Raw genomic sequence first — 20,172 nt, 5'->3', positions numbered from 1 at the left:
ATCAGAGTTAAGATAAGGATTGCTCCATCTGTATACCGATTCTCCTCATCAACTTTAGGACCAACTGGAAAACGCTCCATCTCTCACGTTTAGGAAATAATAATGAAGTAAATATGACAATTCTCCCCAAATTACTTTTGATACCCTATCTCTCCCATCCCCTAACAGGTATTTTGTCAAATTTACTGAACTTTATTTGGTAGAATGGTAGACATTGTATGCACAACTCTGTGACTGCTGGTGTGTCGCATGGAGGACTATCTCTCCCTGATATAGCGAAATATTGCTATGCCACTCATCTTTGATGAATCCTCTGCTGATCTACCCTGCAGGCTTACAATAAATGAATGTAAATTGAGAAACGTAACCTTATTCATTGATGTCTAGGCCTTCCAAGCAGGGTCTTTTATTATATTGACATAAGGAATCCCAAGATAAGTGATATTCCTACCTATAATACACTTCGGAGACAAACTTAAAGATGCACTGGTTTGTTTTATTTTTTTCTTTCATTAGATACCTATCCCCAATATATATAGTCCGCGAGTATTACCTTAGTTATTCCTTTCTATATGAATTCATCTCTTTAGTTGGGTCATGTGACCTCACTCTGACCTGATAAGATCTGCAGCAGTTAATGTAATTGAGAGTCAGCTTCTTAATTTCCTAAATTTATGGACTGTACCAAACTGGTTCTCCACAGAAGGGATACAGAAACTTATGTTAATAACTACTGATGAGCAGACACATTACTCAGGAAGCTGACCTGTGACCTCCTTCATTATAACTGTATAATAGTTATGTGTCTGCTCATCAGTAGTTAGTGACAGTTGTTTTACGCATTAAATGCACAGCGGCAAGAAACTTTAACTTGACTGTTTTCAAAGATTTTCAATGGCTTAAGTGATAAGTTATCAATGTGCAGCAAGTTATCAGAGTCAAGATAATGATTGCTACATCTCTAATTCGTTACTGTAAATGTCAAGTTAAAGTTTGCTACATCTGTATATATTGCAATAATTCAGTAGAACGTATGTGTACAAGGAAAAACTTGTAGGAACATACTAGCGGTGCACCTCTTAACACGTTTCGGAGGGGTTTCCTATCCTTCCTCAACTTTTATCAATATCATTAAAATTGTCACATGTCTCCTCTCTCTGTAGGACAAGGTCACTTTGTGGATAGACACAGAAAACATCTGATCGATAATATAAAGGAAGTGAATCCGGTTTTAGATGATCTCCGATCCAATCATCTTCTGATGGAGAAAGTTTATAAACATATACAAACAATGACCACACCAGGAAAAAAGATGAGAAATCTATGTGATCTACTCCAGCATCAGTCTCATACAGTGAAGGATAAATTCTACATATATCTCTGGAGATACAACTACACAGTCATCAATAACTTGGAAAAATCGGACAGAGAATCAACATGTAAGAGTAAATTCAAAAGTTTCTATTATCTGAAAACATATGACAAAAATCTGAGATCTTATAGTTTGTTATATTTACAGACAAGTTGGCTTTATGTAAATATTAATTTATCAGCGTCAGATAGTTTTCAGAGAAATCCTCATACACTAAGTATAATACAAAATCAGTATTTAAAGTGGATTCTATTACTTTTTGTTCTCCTGTTTAAGGGCAGCATAGTACAGTTAGTGGTCAGCTGCACTATTCGGCAAAATAGCACAAAACAATATTGTGCCGTAAAAAAAATTATGAGGAGAATGCCTCCACTCCTCCACTGTAACTGACAGCTGCCATATATACACATTAAGATACATAGTAGCCCGCCACTCACTGGTGACTCCAATGGTATTGCAGCCTCAGCTCCCTGCCCTGGGGTCATAAGAAAAGACCTTCTGATGGGGCGCCCCATCTTCTCTACTTTCTCATACATGAAACCTGTCCGAAGACTTTCTTCTTCCTTAGAGAACACGAGCCACTAAACCTGTGGGCAATGATGGGGGTTACATAAGGACTATGAATGGCATAATCACACTAAATGGACAATGAATTGTGCTGATAGGGGAACTGAGTGGGTCCTGTATAACACTGAATGCATCCTCGAAACCATTTTGTGTTTTTTTTTTGCCAGATTGGCCCAAGAGATGGACCTCACAGGGAGAAGGTCATTTAACTGTATTTTAAAGTTGTTTTATGTGAAATCCAATGTTGGGATTAGATGTTGGGAGCAGTGGCGTAACTAACGCAGCTTGAGGGGGCTCGTGCCACCAGCCGACATGCTCCCCATATGCCGGTTGGCACCGCTAGCAGCCGTTATGGCTGCTACAGTGGTAGCGCCGGTACTACAGGGCCCGCGCCGCCGAGCCTCCAACAAAAATGGGTCAGACGACACAGGGCCTCTCATGCCCGTAGGCGTTGCTAGCACTGGAAGGGGCCCCAGTGCTAGCGACAGCCAAATACATTCATTAGTGCTGAATGCCCAACCATTCAGCACCTTACAATGACGCTGATTAGCGGGGCAAAATGACTTGCCCCGCCAATCAGCACCTTTCGATGACGTCATCGCGCCGCTTCCGTGCTTGAAAGGCGCTGATGGACGGGGCAAGTCATTCTGCCCAGCCAATCAGTTTCATTGAATCATGTGTCATTCAGCTCCAGCAGATCTACTCATAAGAAAGCAGATCTGCATTGCCATTGGACTGTGCTGGAACGGGATCATGTGAGTATGTAAATTTTTTTTTTTTCTAATAAAACTGTGAGTGGCATTATCTATAGTGGGGGCTCTATCTACAGGGGGGTCGTCTATATGTGGGCCACTATATACAGGGCAGATCTATATGGGGGAATGTGGGGCACTATCTACAGGGGTAATCTATATGTGGGGATGTGGGGCACTATCTACAGGGGGGTCTATTTGTGGGGATGTGGGCCACAATATACAGGGGGTTTATATGTGGGCCACTATATACTGGGGTGGCCTATATGTGGGCCACTATATACAGGGGGGTCTATATGTGGGGGTGTGGGCCACTATCTACAGGGGGGTCTATATGTGGGCCACTATCTAAAGGGGGGTCTATATGTGGGCATATGGGGCACTATCTACAGAGGGGTCTATTTGTGGGACACTATATACAGGGGGAGCTGTATGTGAGAGACTATACAGGGGTGGGCTATATGTAGAGCACTATCTATAGGGGAGCTATTTTTAGGGCACTTTCTATAGGGGTGGGCTATATGTGGGATACTATATACAGGGGTGGGTTACCTGTGGGGCGCTAGCTACAGGGTGGCTATATGTAGGGCACTGTCTACAGAGGTGGGCTATATGTGGGACACTATATACAGGGGGAACTATATGTGAGACTATCTACAGAGGTGGGTAATACGTGGAGCACTTTCTATAGGGGAAGCTATATGTAGGGCACCACGGTTGCTCAGTGGTTAGCACTATTGCCTTGCAGTTCTGGAGTCCATATGTGGGAACTGTCTACAGAGGGTTGTATGTGGGACACTATCTACAGGGGCTTCTATGTAGGGCACTATCTACAGAGGCTCTTTGGGGTCACTATCTACAGGGGCTATGTGGGCACTACCTACAGAGGGCATGGTGTGTGTGTGTGTGTGTGTGTGTGTGTGTGTGTGTGTGTGTGTGTGTGTGTGTGAGTGTGTGTGTGTGATAGTGTATGGTACTAATATAATCAGGGACACAGTGTATGGCACTATTATAATCAGGTACACAGTGTATGGTGCTTTATTATATTTAGAGGTGTTGAGAATTTTAACTTCGTTTATAGGTGCAGAAATGTTTTGAAAGTGAGAAGCTGAAGACATCTGAATGGAAAACTGCAGAAATGGGTCATGGTCGGTAGAAATCCATCATAGAGGTCTGGGCCGTAGGGAGAAGAAAATAACTAGAATTTGAGACGTCACCGGTGAGTCACTTAATGTATATGTTTATTCTGCCTCTAATCACAACTGTAGTTACTGTATGATCTGCAGCGAGATGATGGGTGTTATGTTTTTTTTTTGTGAAACAGCATCTCCCAGCATATCCTCACCATTGTTTGGGCCATGCTGGGAGCTGTAGTTTTACGCCGTACAAACCTATAAGGCAGGGGTTGCACTAAATTGAGCTGTATTTGTTCTGGTGTTGTATATATGTACTGATCTTTGATTTGATGCTGTATATATGTACTGAGATTTGTTCTGGTGCTGTATCTACGTATGAGATTGGTTTTGGTGCTGTATATATGTGCTGATCTTGGTTCTGAGAATGTATTTATGTACTGAGCTTGGTTCTAGTGCTGTATTCATGTACTTAGCTTTGTTCTGGTGCTGTATATATGTACTAAGCTTGGTTCTAGTGCTGTATTTATGTACTGAGCTTGGTTCTAGTGCTGTATTTATGTACTTAGGTTGGTTCTGGTGCACATTATGTGCTGATTACTTATCAGAGGGTTATGGGGCGGTGCCGCTATCCTACAGAGTCACATAGTCCTGCCTCCAAACCCACCTTTCCATGTTTGAGTGACATCTCCCTGGCTGATACAACTTTCTCGAATGAGCCATTGCCTTTTGGCATTATACACAAGGGGGGGGTTGTGTGGCACTATAAACAAAGGGGGGCTGTGTGGCACTATACACAAGGGGGGGGCTGTGTGGCACTATACACAAAGGGGTGGCTGTGTGGCACTATACACAAGAGGGAGCTGTGTGGCACTATACACATGGGGGAACTGTATGGCACTATTTACAAGGGGGAGGGCTGTGGCTCTATCTACAGGGGGCTGAGTCTGGCGCACTTTACAGGGGTCTGTGTGTGGATCTACTAAGAGGGGCTGTGCTGCACTGTCTACTAAGGGGGCTGTGTGGCACTATATACAAGGGAGAGGGCTGTGTGGCACTATATACAGTGGGAGCTGTATAGCGCTATATACATTGGGGGCTTTATGGCGAAATCTACAGGGGGCTGTATGGCACTATCTACAAGGGGAGGTGGGGGCGCTATCTACAAATGGGGTGTGACACTGTCTGTAGGCGGGGCTATCTAGCACTGTCTACAGCGTCATACACTCCTCTGTACAACGCCCACTTGGCCAAAAAGTAAAACACTCCCAATTGTTCATTAAGAAACTCATTAGCATAAAGCTAATATAGGTCATAACGTCAAAAATGATAGTTTTTCTAAATAAAAATACTGCTGTAATCTACATTACAGCACCGATCACATCATGTACAATATAGGCCACTTATAATTTAACATCACTTTCTGCTCCAGTCTGACAGAGGCTTTACTAAACAGTGATCCTTTTTAAACAGGTAACTCTTCTCACCTGACCAACCGGAGCAGTAGATCTAATCTGTAACATAGAATGCGAGTCCCAGACCCACCCATTCCAACCCAACTCTTTCCCAACCCAACTCTTTCCCAACCCAACTCTTTCCCAACCCAACTCTTTCCCAACCCAACTCTTCCCCAACCCAACTCTTCCCCAACCCAACTCTTCCCCAACCCAACTCTTCCCCAACCCAACTCTTCCCCAACCCAACTCTTCCCCAACCCAACTCTTCCCCAACCCAACTCTTCTCCAACCCAACTCTTCTCCAACCCAACTCTTCTCCAACCCAAATCTAATCCAACCCAACTCTTATCCAACCCAACTCTTCCCCAACCCAACTCCAAATATTGATTTAATTTAGATGTATCTTCTGTTAATTAGCTTTGCATTCTGTTAATTGATAAATAAAACGTTTGAAACACTTTTTGAAAGCATTCTTACTTAGCAGAAATTTTCTACACCTACTTAAACTTTTGCACAGTACTGGATGCTGAAAGGACAGACTTTGGCACATAGTTAGTGTCACGATCACAGGGTATGTGGACCCACTAGGCCGCTCTGCCGTAGCGGAGAGGCAGCTGACCAGGTGTAAAGGATCTGCCAGGCACTACGTCTGTGGATACTCCCAGGATTAATCAGTCGACACCTGAGGCCAGACCTCTTAGACTGACACCGGCTCCCACCAATCAGGGTGGCAGGCTCAGGAGTGGGAGAGCCTATCGCGGCCTGGTCAGTCGGAGTTAGCTCCGCCCCCTGTCCATTTATACCTGCCGTTTTCTCTTCCTCATTGCTTGTTATTCTTCTTGGATTCCTGGCCCCACTGCTGCCTTGCTCCAGCCTGCTTCTGCCGTGCTTCTGCCTTGCTTCAGTTCCCGCTTATCCTGCTTCGCTCTGCCCCTGGCTTGCTTCCTGCTCCGTGCTCTGTGTTTGTATACTCCGCTACATCCTGATCCTGACTGGCTCGTTCACCACTCCGTTTCCTCATGGTGTTCCGTGGGCTACTGCCCCTTCCCTTGCTTGTTCCCTGTTTGTATCCCCTTGCACTTAGTCAGCGTAGGGACCGCCGCCAAGTTGTACCCCGTCGCCTAGGGTGGGTTGTTGCAAGTAGGCAGGGACAGGGCGGTGGGTAGATTAGGGCTCACTTGTTCCCTTCACCTCCTTCCTGCCATAACATAATAACAAGCCCATACCTAGTCTACCATTTCTCCTACGCTGACGCTATCATGGACCCCCTTGAGACCCTGACCCAGCAGATGCAGGGCCTCTCACTATAGGTCCAGGCCCTGGCTCAGAGGGTCAACCAGTCTGACGCTGCCATAGTAGTACCCCTCACCTCACCTCTAGAACCCGACCTCAAGTTACCTGACCGGTTCTCAGGGGGCCGTAAGACTTTTCTCTCCTTCCGGGAGAGTTGCAGACTTTACTTCCGTCTAAAACCTCACTCCTCAGGTTCCGAGAACCAGCGGGTGGGTATCATTATATCCCGACTCCAGGAAGGGCCCCAAGAGTGGGCCTTCTCCTTGGCTCCTGACGCCCTTGAACTTTCCTCCGTCGATCGTTTTTTCTCTGCCCTCGGATTCATTTACGATGAGACTGACAGGACTGCCTTAGCCGAGAGTCAGCTTGTGACCTTACGTCAGGGTAGGAGACCTGTTGAGGAATACTGTTCTGATTTTAGAAAGTGGTGCGTAGCTTCTGGGTGGAACGACCCGGCCCTAAGGTGCCAGTTTAGGTTAGGATTATCTGACGCCCTGAAGGATCTGCTTGTTAGCTACCCCTCTTCTGACTCCCTAGACCAGGTTATGGCCCTAGCAGTACGACTTGACCGACGTCTCAGGGAACGTCAGCTTGAACATTTCAATGTTTTCCCCTCTGACTTCCCTGCGATTCCCCCCGAGGTCCCGTCTCCTCGCTCTTCCACGGAAGACTCGTAGGTACCTATGCAACTCGGGGCCTCCATGTCCCCTCGACAACGTAGAGAGTTCCGCAGGAAGAATGGTCTCTGCTTCTATTGTGGGGGTGACAAGCATCTACTGAACACCTGTCCCAGGCGCAAGAATAAGCAGCCGGAAAACTTCCGCGCCTAAGTGATCATCGGGGAGGTCACTTGGGCGCACAGGTATTTCCCGTTAATATGAAACGCAATCAAATTTTGCTTCCCTTTCAGGTCTCGTTTGCTGGCCGGTCTGCCACTGGCAGTGCCTTCGTGGATTCTGGCTCATCTGCTAATATCATGTCTGTGGAATTTGCTATGTCTCTAAAAATGCCTTTTATTGATTTGCCTTATCCTGTCCCGGTAGTGGGTATCGACTCCACTCCTCTTGCTAATGGTTATTTTACTCAGCATACTCCTGTTTTTGAACTCCTTGTTGGCTCTATGCATTTGGAGCAGTGCTCTGTACTGGTGATGCAGGGATTATCGTCCGATCTGGTATTAGGTCTTCCCTGGTTGCAGCTGCATAATCCCACGTTTGATTGGAATACTGGGGCTCTCACCAAATGGGGTAGTGAATGCCTGACGTCATGTCTTTCGGTTAACTCTATTTCTCCCCGTGAGGAGGTAAACACGCTACCTGAGTTTGTTCAGGACTTCGCTGATGTGTTTTCTAAGGAGGCCTCCGAGGTGTTGCCCCCTCATAGAGATTACGATTGCGCCATCGATTTGGTACCTGGTGCTAAGCTTCCTAAGGGTAGGATATTTAATCTTTCATGTCCTGAATGTGAAGCTATGAGGGAGTATATCCAAGAATGCCTGGCCAAGGGTTTCATTCGCCCCTCGACTTCTCCTGTAGGTGCTGGCTTCTTCTTCGTGGGGAAGAAGGATGGTGGTCTTAGGCCGTGCATTGACTATCGGAACTTGAATAAGGTCACAGTAAGGAACCAGTATCCCCTTCCTTTGATTCCGGATCTTTTTAATCAGGTTCAGGGGGCCCAATGGTTCTCTAAGTTCGATCTACGGGGGGCATATAACCTTATCCGCATCAAAGAGGGGGATGAGTGGAAGACTGCGTTCAACACGCCCGAAGGTCATTTCGAATACCTGGTCATGCCCTTTGGGTTGTGTAATGCCCCTGCCGTCTTCCAGAATTTTATTAATGAAATTCTGAGAGATTACCTGGGAAATTTTCTTGTAGTGTACCTTGATGACATACTGGTGTTTTCCAAGGACTGGTCCTCCCACGTGGAGCATGTCAGGAAGGTCCTCCAGGTCCTCCAGGAAAATAATCTGTTTGCGAAAACCGAAAAATGTGTGTTTGGGGTACAGGAGATACCATTTTTGGGTCAAATCCTCACTCCTCATGAATTCCGCATGGACCCTGCCAAGGTTCAGGCTGTGGCGGAATGGGTCCAACCTGCCTCCCTGAAGGCGCTACAGTGTTTTTTGGGGTTCGCTAACTATTACAGGAGATTTATTTCCAACTTCTCGGTCGTCGCTAAGCCTCTTACAGACCTCACTCGCAAGGGTGCTGATGTCCTCCACTGGCCTCCTGAGGCCGTCCAGGCTTTTGAGACCCTCAAGAAGTGCTTTATCTCGGCCCCCGTGCTGGTTCAGCCCAACCAAAGGGAGCCATTTATTGTGGAGGTTGACGCGTCCGAGGTGGGAGTGGGGGCTGTCTTGTCCCAGGGTACCAGCTCCCTCACCCATCTCCGCCCCTGTGCTTACTTCTCTAGGAAGTTTTCGCCCACGGAGAGTAACTATGATATTGCCAACCGCAATCTTTTAGCCATTAAATGGGCTTTTGAAGAGTGGCGTCACTTCCTGGAGGGGGCCAGACACCAGGTAACGGTCCTTACTGACCACAAGAATCTGGTTTTCCTAGAATCTGCCCGGAGGCTTAATCCTAGACAAGCTCGATGGGCACTATTCTTTACCAGATTTAACTTCTTGGTTACCTATAGGGCTGGGTCCAAAAATATTAAGGCTGATGCACTGTCACGTAGTTTCATGGCCAATCCTCCTTCTGAGGAGGATCCTGCTTGTATTTTACTCCCTGGTATAATCGTTTCTGCCACTGATTCTGATTTAGCCTCTGACATTGCGGCTGATCAAGGTTCAGCTCCCGGGAACCTCCCTGGGGACAAGCTGTTTGTCCCCCTGCAATACCGGCTAAGGGTACTCAGGGAAAACCATGACTCCGCACTATCTGGTCATCCTGGCATCTTGGGTACCAAACACCTCATTACCAGAAACTATTGGTGGCCTGGGTTGCCTAAAGACGTTAGGGCTTACGTCGGCGCTTGTGAGGTTTGTGCTAGGTCCAAGACCCCTAGGTCCCGACCTGCGGGCTTACTACGTTCTTTGCCCATTCCCCAGAGACCTTAGACCCATATCTCCATGGATTTTATCACCGATTTGCCTCCATCTCAGGGCAAGTCGGTGGTGTGGGTGGTAGTAGACCGCTTCAGCAAGATGTGCCACTTTGTGCCCCTTAAGAAACGACCTAACGCCAAGACGTTAGCTTCTTTGTTTGTTAAACACATTTTGCATCTCCATGGTGCCCCAGTCAATATCGTTTCTGACAGAGGGGTACAATTTGTTTCCTTATTTTGGAGAGCTTTTTGTAAAAAGTTGGAGATTGATCTGTCCTTCTCCTCCGCCTTCCATCCCGAAACTAATGGCCAAACGGAAAGGACTAATCAATCCCTGAAACAATATTTAAGGTGTTTCATCTCTGACTGTCAATAAGATTGGGTCTCATTCCTTCCCCTCGCCGAATTTTCCCTGAATAACCGGGTCAGTAACTCGTCAGGGGTCTCCCCGTTTTTCTGTAATTTCGGGTTTAATCCAAGGTTCTCCTCCGTTTCTCCTGGTTGTTCCAATAATCCCGAGGTAGAGGACGTTCATCGGGAACTGTGCACAGTCTGGGCCCAGGTTCAGAAGAACCTAGAGGCGTCCCAGAGCGTACAAAAGATTCAGGCTGATAGAAGACGTTCTGCTAACCCCCGGTTTGTCGTCGGGGATCTGGTGTGGTTGTCGTCTAGGAACTTGCGCCTTAAGGTCCCGTCCAGGAAGTTTGCTCCCCGATTTATTGGGCCTTATAAGGTCATTGAAGTCCTCAACCCTGTATCCTTCCGTCTGGAGCTGCCCCCATCCTTTCGCATACACGACGTCTTTCATGCCTCCCTCCTTAAACGCTTCTCCCCGTCCTGGTCCCCCTTGAGGAAACCTCCTGTTCCCGTTCTCACTCCTGAGGGGGTGGAATTCGAGGTGGCCAAGATTGTGGACAGTAGGATGATCCAGGGCTCCCTCCAGTACCTGGTCCATTGGAGAGGATACGGGCCGGAGGAGAGGACTTGGGTACCTGCTCAAGATGTTCACGCTGGGGTATTGGTAAGGAGGTTCCACCTTCTCTTCCCCACTAAACCGGGTCCTCTTAGTAAGGGTCCGGTGGCCCCTCATAAAAGGGGGAGTACTGTAAAGGATCTGCCAGGCACTACGTCTGTGGATACTCCCAGGGTTAATCAGTCGACACCTGAGGCCAGACCTCTTAGACTGACACCGGCTTCCACCAATCAGGGTGGCAGGCTCAGGAGTGGGAGAGCCTATCGCGGCCTGGTCAGTCGGAGTTAACTCCGCCCCTGTCCATTTATACCTGCCGTTTTCTCTTCCTCATTGCTTGTTATTCTTCTTGGATTCCTGGCCCCACTGCTGCCTTGCTCCAGCCTGCTTCTGCCGTGCTTCTGCCTTGCTTCAGTTCCCGCTTATCCTGCTTCGCTCTGCCCCTGGCTTGCTTCCTGCTCCGTGCTCTGCGTTTGTATACTCCACTACATCCTGATCCTGACTGGCTCGTTCACCACTCCGTTTCCTCACGGTGTTCCGTGGGCTACTGCCCCTTCCTTTGCTTGTTCCCTGTTTGTATCCCCTTGCACTTAGTCAGCGTAGGGACCGCCGCCAAGTTGTACCCTGTCGCCTAGGGCGGGTCGTTGCAAGTAGGCAGGGACAGGGCGGTGGGTAGATTAGGGCTCACTTGTTCCCTTCACCTCCTTCCTGCCATAACACCAGGTCAGTCTATACAAAAGTCTATACTAGTAGTAACACTAGGGTACCTGAACTAGTCCAGACAGTGGCTGTGTCTTCAGTATGGATGGAGGTTGGTTCAGTAGGTAGCGCCAGACGTGGCGGGCAGTATCCAATGTGGCAGAAGAGACAGGACATGTCAGAAGACACTGTACGTGGCAGAAGACAATGGACATGGCAGAAGACACTGGACGTGGCAAACGACACTGGACATGGCAAACGACAGCAGGTGCAGAAGACATGACTCCATCACTAGTAGGCACAGGAACAAGAACAGCACGGGATACAGGAACAGGTAAAAGGGCACGGGTAACAACTGGAACCGGAAACACTAAGGGACCATTTGCAAGACAGACTTGGGATAACTAACAATGCTCAGGCAAGGATCAGAAGGGCTGGGGCTTTCTTATAGACCCCGAAATCATGGGCAGTTGATGATGATGATTTTCTTATTGTGCGCGCTGGCCCTTTAAGGCCGGGCACGAGCGTTTGCGCGCACCCTATGGGACACAGCAGATCGGAGCGGAAGTGAGCACTGGCGACTCCTAGGAAGGAGAAGGGGCCAGACCTCACGGATCCATGGCTGCGGGCGTCGGGAGGTGAGTAATCCCGGCAGCCCGTGGCCATGGGTACTTTTTAATAAGAGCTGGAGCACTGAGGTTTTCTTCTGGCTCCCAGGACCACTCCTCAGGACCAAACCTTCTCCAGTCCACCAAATAGAAAGTCCTTCCTCCTACCCTTTTGCAATCCAGGATCTCCCTCACCTCGAACAAATCATAAGAACCTCTGGGAGCAACTGTGGAACTAGAAGTCTTGCTGTAGTGGTTCAGGACCACAGGTTTCAGGAGGGACACATGAAAAGAGTTGGGGATTTTGAGGGTAGCAGGCAGCCGCAGCTTATAGGAGACGGGGTTTATTTGTTGCATAATTTCGAAAGGACCAAGGAACATGGGAGCAAACTTGTAGGAAGGCACCTTCAAACGAATGTTCCGAGAGGACAGCCACACTTTGGTACCCAGAAGATACTGAGGCGGCTCTCTTCTCCTTGTATCTGCTTTACGCTTTATGCGATCGACTGACAGAAAAATAGAGGATCGGGTCTGTTGCCAGATTTGCAGAAAGTCCCCATATGCAGCAGGTACCTGAGATGTAGTCGACACTGGAAGAGGGACTCTAGGACGTTGAATGTACACAATGTGAAATGGAGTGGAAGTGGTGGACTAACTTGTGTGGTTGTTGTACGAGAACTCGGCCCATGGAAGAAGCTGTACCCAGTTATCGTGCTGTAAAGAGATGAATGTGGCGGAGATAATTCTCCATTATCTGGTTGATCCTCTCAACTTGCCCATTGGACTGGGGGTGATAGGCTGAGGAAAAGTACAATCTCACATCCAGAAGTTTACAGAGGGCTCTCCAGAACTTTGAAGTAAACTGAACACCCTGGTTGGACACAATGTGAAGAGGCAAGCCATGCAAGTTAAAGATGTGTTGAATGAAGAGACTCGCCAGTCGGGGAGCAGAAGGTAGGCCGGCTAGCGGGATAAAATGTGCCATCTTAGAGAACCGGTCCACCACCAGCCAGACAGTGTTGCATCCTGCTGAGGGGGGAAGGTCTGTGATAGTCCATCACAATGTGCTGCCAGGGGCCATTAGATACAGGCAGAGGTTGAAGCAGGCCGGCAGGCTTGGAATGAGTAACTTTGTTAGAAGCACACACCGTGCAAGAAGACACAAAGTCCAGAACATCTTTAGGTAGCGTGGGCCACCAGAAGTGACAAGCAATCAGGTCTCGGGTTTTATGGACACCAGCATGCCCAGCTAGTTTAGAACTGTGTCCCCAGCGGAGAATTCTTCTGCTGTCTGTCAATCGAACAAAAGTCCTCCCCGGAGGGATGTCTCTAACCTGCAGAGGATTAGCAGTGACAATGCAGGACGGGTCTATGATAGTCTGAAGGGCCTCCACAGTGTCTTCCGTCTCAAACCATCTGGACGGGGCATCGGCCCTCACATTCTTGTCAGCGGGACGGTAGTGGAGCACAAACTGGGAACGGGTGAAGAACAGCGACCACCTGGCTTGACGGGGATTCAGTCGTTGAGCAGACTGAAGGTAGGTAAGGTACTTGTTGTCGGTGAAGATCAGGATGGGGTGAGCTGTGCCCTCTAGAAGATGTCTCCACTCCTCCAGAGCCAATTTGATGGCCAGTAGCTCCCGATCCCCAATCGAGTAGTTTCAATCTGCAGAAGAGAAGAGTTTAGTGTAATAGCCACATACCATTGTCTTATCCTTGGAACTTATCCAGAACAGTAGTGCACAAGCACCACAGAGGAGGCGTCCACCTCCAACGAAAACTGTTGAGATACATCTGGATGATGGAGGATAGAGGCTGATGTGAAATGTGGATTCCACTTCTGGAGTTTACACCTTGGCATTCATGCCTTTCTTGGTGAGGGTGAAAATATGAGATGTCATTGAGGAGAAGTTTGGATGAAGTGTCTTTAGAAATTGGTGAATCCCAGGAAACGCTGGATGGATCTCAAGCTTCGAGGACGTGGCCATTCCAGAATGACCTTTACCTTCTCAGAATCCATCTTAAGGCCTTGATCCGAGATGATGTAGCCCTGGAAGGGTAGAGCATTTCTCTCAAACACGCAATTCTCCAACTCGGCGTACAGGCGATTCTCCCTTAATCGCAGCAAAACTTGACGGACATGTCTCTGATAAGCCATCGGATCTGGAGAAAAAAAATCAAGATGTCATCAAGATAGACCAGAACACAAACAGAATGGAGGTCACGGAAGATGTAATTAATGAACTCCTGGAAGACCGCGGGTGCGTTACACAGGCTGAAGGGCATTACTAGATATTCATAGTGTCCGTCACGGGTGTTAAATGCCATTTTCCGTTCATCACCCTGGCGAATCCGGATTAGGTTATAAGCCCCCCGCAGGTCTAGCTTAGAAAATGTTTTGCCTCCTCATAGTCGATGCAGGGTCGCAGAGAACCATCCTTTTTCTTGACGAAGAAGAATCCGGCTCCTGCCAGAGAGGGAGACTTCCGTATGAAGCCCCTCTCCAGATTCTCCTTAAAATAGGCGGACATAGACTGAGTCTCTGGCAAGGAGCAAGGTTATACCCTAGCACGGGGAAGGGATGCACCAGGAATCAGCTCGATAGGACAGTCATACGTCCGGTGGGGGGGGGCAGCGTGTCCACCTCCTTCTTGCTTAAGACATCTGAGAACTTAGAATAATGATGAGGCAATCCTGCCAAGGACTGAGGCAGAGGAGGCTGGGCCGGATGAATCTGTACCAGGCAGTGATTGAGACACTTGGGGCCCCACGGGAGGACCTCTCTGGAATTCCAGTTCAGGACTGGGGCATGTAGTCGGAGCCAGGGCAGGCCCAGCAGCACTGGGTTGATGGCCTTAGACAGGACAAAGAAAGAGTGGAGCTTCGAATGGAGGGCTCCCACTTGGAACTTCAGTGGCTTGGTCCCAGCTACAACTGGGTCTGGCAGATGTAGTCCATTCACAGATGCAACCATAAAAGGCCTCTCCAGAGGGGTTGTGGGCAACTGGAGAAGATCCACCAGGTCCCTCTGAATGAAGTTAGCTGCGGATCCAGAGTCCAGATAAGCTGAGATGATAGATCTTGCGTGGTAAGTTCATCCTTAATCTCAGGGGATAGTTCCTGACAGAATGTAGCCACCAAGTCCTCATTGTTCCACAACAAGTCTCCCGCCAGGGTGCGGAAGTGGATGGCGTACTCGCACACGGATGTGTGTCCCTGGCGAAGGTTCAGCAAGAAGGCAGCTGCCGACAAGACTCGACCAGGCTCCTCAAACACCATGCAATATGTCCGTAGGAACCCCTGGAAGTCAGGGGTCTCTGGTCCTTGTCTCTCCCATATAGGGTTCGCCCATGCTAGGGCCCTGTCAGTGAGGAGAGAGACAATGAAAGTGAATCCCCTTTAGGTCTTCGCGTCTCCATCATAGCGATAAGGTAGTGGCAGAGAAAATCGGGGATCAGATCTGCCAGGAGGTGTAGTCGGAGGGTCTGTACTACCAGGAGGGGTAGTAGGAGGAATGTCAGCTTGCACATCCAGCCAATGTGCAATAATGTTCAAAGCCTGGAGGAGTTGGTCCTATTGAGGTCTAACATATCCGGCCGCATCACTTGTGACTTCATCATGGTCTTGGATTGACCAGCGGGATCCATGGCCTGAGCATACTATCACGTTGGGTGCGTGGACCCACTGGGCCGTACCGTCTTAACGCCTTAACGGTATGGCAGCTGGCCAACAGGACACAGGTCAAAGTCTATAGTTCAAATAGGTGTACCTGTGGCAACTTCGGACAGCAGGCAGACACAGATTCATTTACACTGCACTAGCAATATAGCTATATCGTTATGTGCAGCTACATACACACACTATAACATTACTGCAGTGTCCTGATAATGAATATACATTACCTCCAGCCAGGACGTGATGTGTATTCAGAATCCTGACACGTCTGAAACTTTTCTGTGAGATTTCCAGCAAGGCAAACGTAATCTCGTTTACATCGTAATATCGCGCAATTACGTTTGCCTTGCTGGAAATCTCACAGAAAAGATTCAGACGTGTCAGGATTCTGAATACACATCACGTCCTGGCTGGAGGTAATGTATATTCATTATCAGGACACTGCAGTAATGTTATAGTGTGTGTATGTAGCTGCACATAACGATATAGCTATATTGCTAGTGCAGTGTAAATGAATGGAGAGAAGTGTATGACGCTGATTGGTCAGCGTCATACACTCCTCTGTACAACGCCCACTCAGTCTAAAGTAAAAACATGCCCACTTGGGCATTAAGAATGTAATTAACATAAAGCTAAACATAGCTCATAAAGTGGTAAAAATAGATTGTTTTTCTAAATAAAAAGCACTGCTGTCACCTACATTATAGCGCCGATCTCCTTATGTAGGAGATAGGGTACTTATAATGTGGTGACAGAGTCTCTTTAATGCGGCTGTTTTGGAAGAGAACGCCGTTTTTCCCATTGAAATCAATGTTTGGAGGCGTTCTGCTTCCAATTTTTCGGCCGTTTTTTGGTAGACTGATCGTCCTTCTCCGCTGACATCACTGACATCATTTACAATAAAATAGCTTTAAGTAAAATGTTAGATTGTTGTTCCTCTTCTCTCTCTGTGTGATTCTTGTATTTCTTGTCCCTACAGCTGGATATCACTTTATAGACAGACATAAACAGGATCTTATTGAAAGAATAAAAATTGTGCGTCCCGTTATAAATGATATGTACTGTAATACTCTGCTGACAAGTGAAAAGCGTGATTATATAATGAGAATGTCAGATACTGAGGAGATGACGAGATGTCTGTATGATGTCATCAGAAATTGGGATGACATTGACAAGGACACGGTTTATGTCACTTTCTATAAATACAATCCCAGCGTCATTGATAAACTGAAAATGCTTGAAGACTCATCAAAATTAGAAAAACAAAGTAAGTGATCTGTTTGTTTTTATCTACTTGGACCCGATCCCAAATTACATTGATGACCAGATATATGCACATAAATATAATTATTCAAGCCAGGTACAATGTATAGAAGTTCTCCATGACAACATTGCAGCTGGCACAGATCAGAAGGGGACATGTTGTATTCAGAATCTCTCAGTGGTGCAGCTTCAGGGGACTTCCCTCTATGGTCTAGCATGGAGATCTGCTCTGTAAGAACGACTCCCGCTGAGGCAGACACAAATCATCCATGCATTTTATGGATGTTATTTAAATGGACGGTATGCAATGCTACATTTTACCTGTATGGACCTCTGCTGGGAAAATGTGCGGTTCAGTCAAGGATAACAATTGTTTGCCGGGGTGTAGAAAAGCCGGACCTACAGCAAATTATTTTTAAAGAGGCTCTGTCACCAGATTTTGCAACCCCTATCTGCTATTGCAGCAGATCGGCGCTGCAATGTAGATTACAGTAACGTTTTTATTTTAAAAAAACGAGCATTTTTGGCCAAGTTATGACCATTTTTGTATTTATGCAAATGAGGCTTGCAAAAGTACAACTGGGCGTGTTGAAAAGTAAAAGTACAACTGGGCGTGTATTATGTGTGTACATCGGGGCGTGTTTACTACTTTTACTAGCTGGGCTTTCTGATGAGAAGTATCATCCACTTCTCTTCAGAACGCCCAGCTTCTGGCAGTGCAGATCTGTGACGTCACTCACAGGTCCTGCATCGTGTCGGCACCAGAGGCTACAGATGATTCTGCAGCAGCATCGGCGTTTGCAGGTAAGTCCATGTAGCTACTTACCTACAAATGCTGATGCTGCTGCAGAATCAACTGTAGCCTCTGGTGCCGATGTGGCCGACACGATGCAGGACCTGGGGCAGGAAGTGAGTGACGTCACAGCGTGATCTCTCGAGAACACTCTCTGTGTCTGCACTGCCAGAAGCTGGGCGTTATGAAGAGAAGTGGATGATACTTCTCATCAGAACGCCCAGCTAGTAAAAGTAGTAAACACGCCCCGATGTACGCACATAATACACGCCCAGTTGTACTTTTACTTTTCAACACGCCCAGTTGTACTTTTGCAAGCCTCATTTGCATAAATACGAAAACGGTCATAACTTGGCCAAAAATGCTCGTTTTTTAAAAATAAAAATGTTACTGTAATCTACATTGCAGCGCCGATCTGCTGCAATAGCAGATAGGGGTTGCAAAATCTGGTGACAGAGCCTCTTTAAAGGCTATGTGCACCTTTGAAAACATTTTTTTAAATAAACTGTGTAACAGTGTGATTGGTGCAAATTTCTGAATACTAGTTATTAAAAAATATTTTTACTTTTTGAGATACAGCTGTTTTGTATTCCTTATACAGAGCAGCTCTATCTAGCACTGAAAACTGTATCTGTCAGGTCTGCGAGACTGAAGGGTTTAGTGTCAGTAGGTCCTGCGTGTCTCTGACAGATAGAGAATAAAAAGCAGCTGTATCTCAAAAAGTAAAAAATATTTGTATATGTTATCTAATATGTGGATGTGTGTTATATAATATGTGACTGTGTGTTATCTAATATGTGGATGTGTGTTATCTAATATGTGGATGTGTGTTATCTAATATGTGGATGTGTGTTATCTAATATGTGGATGTGTGTTATCTAATATGTGGATGTGTGTTATCTAATATGTGGCTGTGTGTTATCTAATATGTGGATGTGTGTTATCTAATATGTGGCTGTGTGTTATATAATATCTGGCTGTGTGTTATCTAATATCTGGCTGTGTGTTAAATTATGTGTCTGTGTGTTATGTAATATGTGACTATGTGTTATCTAATATGTGACTGTGTGTTATCTAATATGTGGATGTGTGTTATCTAATATGTGGATGTGTGTTATCTAATATGTGACTGTGTGTTATCTAATATGTGGATGTGTGTTATCTAATATGTGACTATGTGTTATCTAATATGTGACTGTGTGTTATCTAATATCTGGCTGTGTGTTAAATTATGTGTCTGTGTGTTATGTAATATGTGACTATGTGTTATCTAATATGTGGATGTGTGTTATCTAATATGTGGATGTGTGTTATCTAATATGTGGATGTGTGTTATCTAATATGTGGATGTGTGTTATCTAATATGTGGATGTGTGTTATCTAATATGTGGATGTGTGTTATCTAATATGTGGATGTGGGTTATCTAATATGTGGATGTGTGTTATCTAATATGTGGATGTGTGTTATCTAATATGTGGCTGTGTGTTATCTAATATGTGGCTGTGTGTTATCTAATATGTGGATGTGTGTTATCTAATATGTGGATGTGTGTTATATAATATGTGCCTGTGTGTAATCTAATATATGAAACTGTGCATTATCTAATATGTGGATGTGTGTTATCTAATATGTGACTGTGTGTTATCTAATATAGTTACATAGTTACATAGTTACATAGTTAGTACGGCTGAAAAAAGACACATGTCCATCAAGTTCAACCAAGGGAAGGGAAAAGGGAAGGAAAAATGTCTACACATAGGAGCTAATATTTTTTTGTTCTAGGAAATTATCTAACCCTTTTTTAAAGCCATCTACTGTCCCTGCTGTGACCAGCTCCTGCGGTAGGCTATTCCATAAATTCACAGTTCTCACTGTAAAGAAGCCTTGTCGCCTCTGCAGCTTGAACCTTTTTTTCTCCAGACGGAGGGAGTGCCCCCTTGTTTTTTGAGGGGGTTTTACAAGGAACAGGATTTCACCATATTTTTTGTATGTGCCATTAATATATTTATATAAGTTAATCATATCCCCCCTTAGTCTTCTTTTTTCAAGGCTAAATAGGTTTAATTCTTTCAATCTTTCCTCATAACTTAAATTCTCCATGCCCCTTATTAGCTTCGTTGCTCTTCTTTGTATTTTTTCCAACTCCAGGGCATCCTTTCTATGAACTGGAGCCCAGAACTGAACTGCATATTCTAGATGAGGCCTCACTAATGCTTTGTAAAGTGGCATTATTACATCCCTGTCCCGCGAGTCCATGCCTCTTTTAATACACGACAATATCCTGCTGGCCTTTGAAGCAGCTGATTGACACTGCATGCTGTTATTGAGTTTATGATTTACAAGAACACCCAGATCCTTCTCAACAAGTGAATCCGCCAGTGTAGCTCCCCCTAGGACATATGATGCATGCAGGTTGTTGGTACCAAGATGCATAACTTTACATTTATCTACATTAAACTTCATTTGCCAAGTGGACGCCCAAACACTTAGTTTGTTTAAATCTGCCTGTAATTCATGAACATCTTCCATAGACTG

General features: G+C 46.2%; 1 protein-coding gene across 2 annotated transcripts in view; it reads left to right on the top strand.

Moving 5' to 3' along the window:
• LOC142748464 (uncharacterized) overlaps positions 1-20,172 on the top strand; it is a 120,048-nt gene that overhangs the window by 40,118 nt on the left and 59,758 nt on the right. For both annotated transcript variants that reach the window (XM_075855557.1, XM_075855558.1), the window contains exons 5-6: positions 1,164-1,439; positions 16,560-16,847. In XM_075855557.1, coding sequence (XP_075711672.1) covers positions 1,164-1,439; positions 16,560-16,847 — 564 coding nt within the window. The remainder of the gene's footprint in view (positions 1-1,163; positions 1,440-16,559; positions 16,848-20,172) is intronic.

Source organism: Rhinoderma darwinii, chromosome 3 (genome assembly GCF_050947455.1).
Source record: "Rhinoderma darwinii isolate aRhiDar2 chromosome 3, aRhiDar2.hap1, whole genome shotgun sequence".
NCBI lineage: Eukaryota > Metazoa > Chordata > Amphibia > Anura > Rhinodermatidae > Rhinoderma > Rhinoderma darwinii.
Note: the sequence above shows the minus strand (reverse complement) of the source record. Positions and strands in the feature narration are given on the sequence as shown.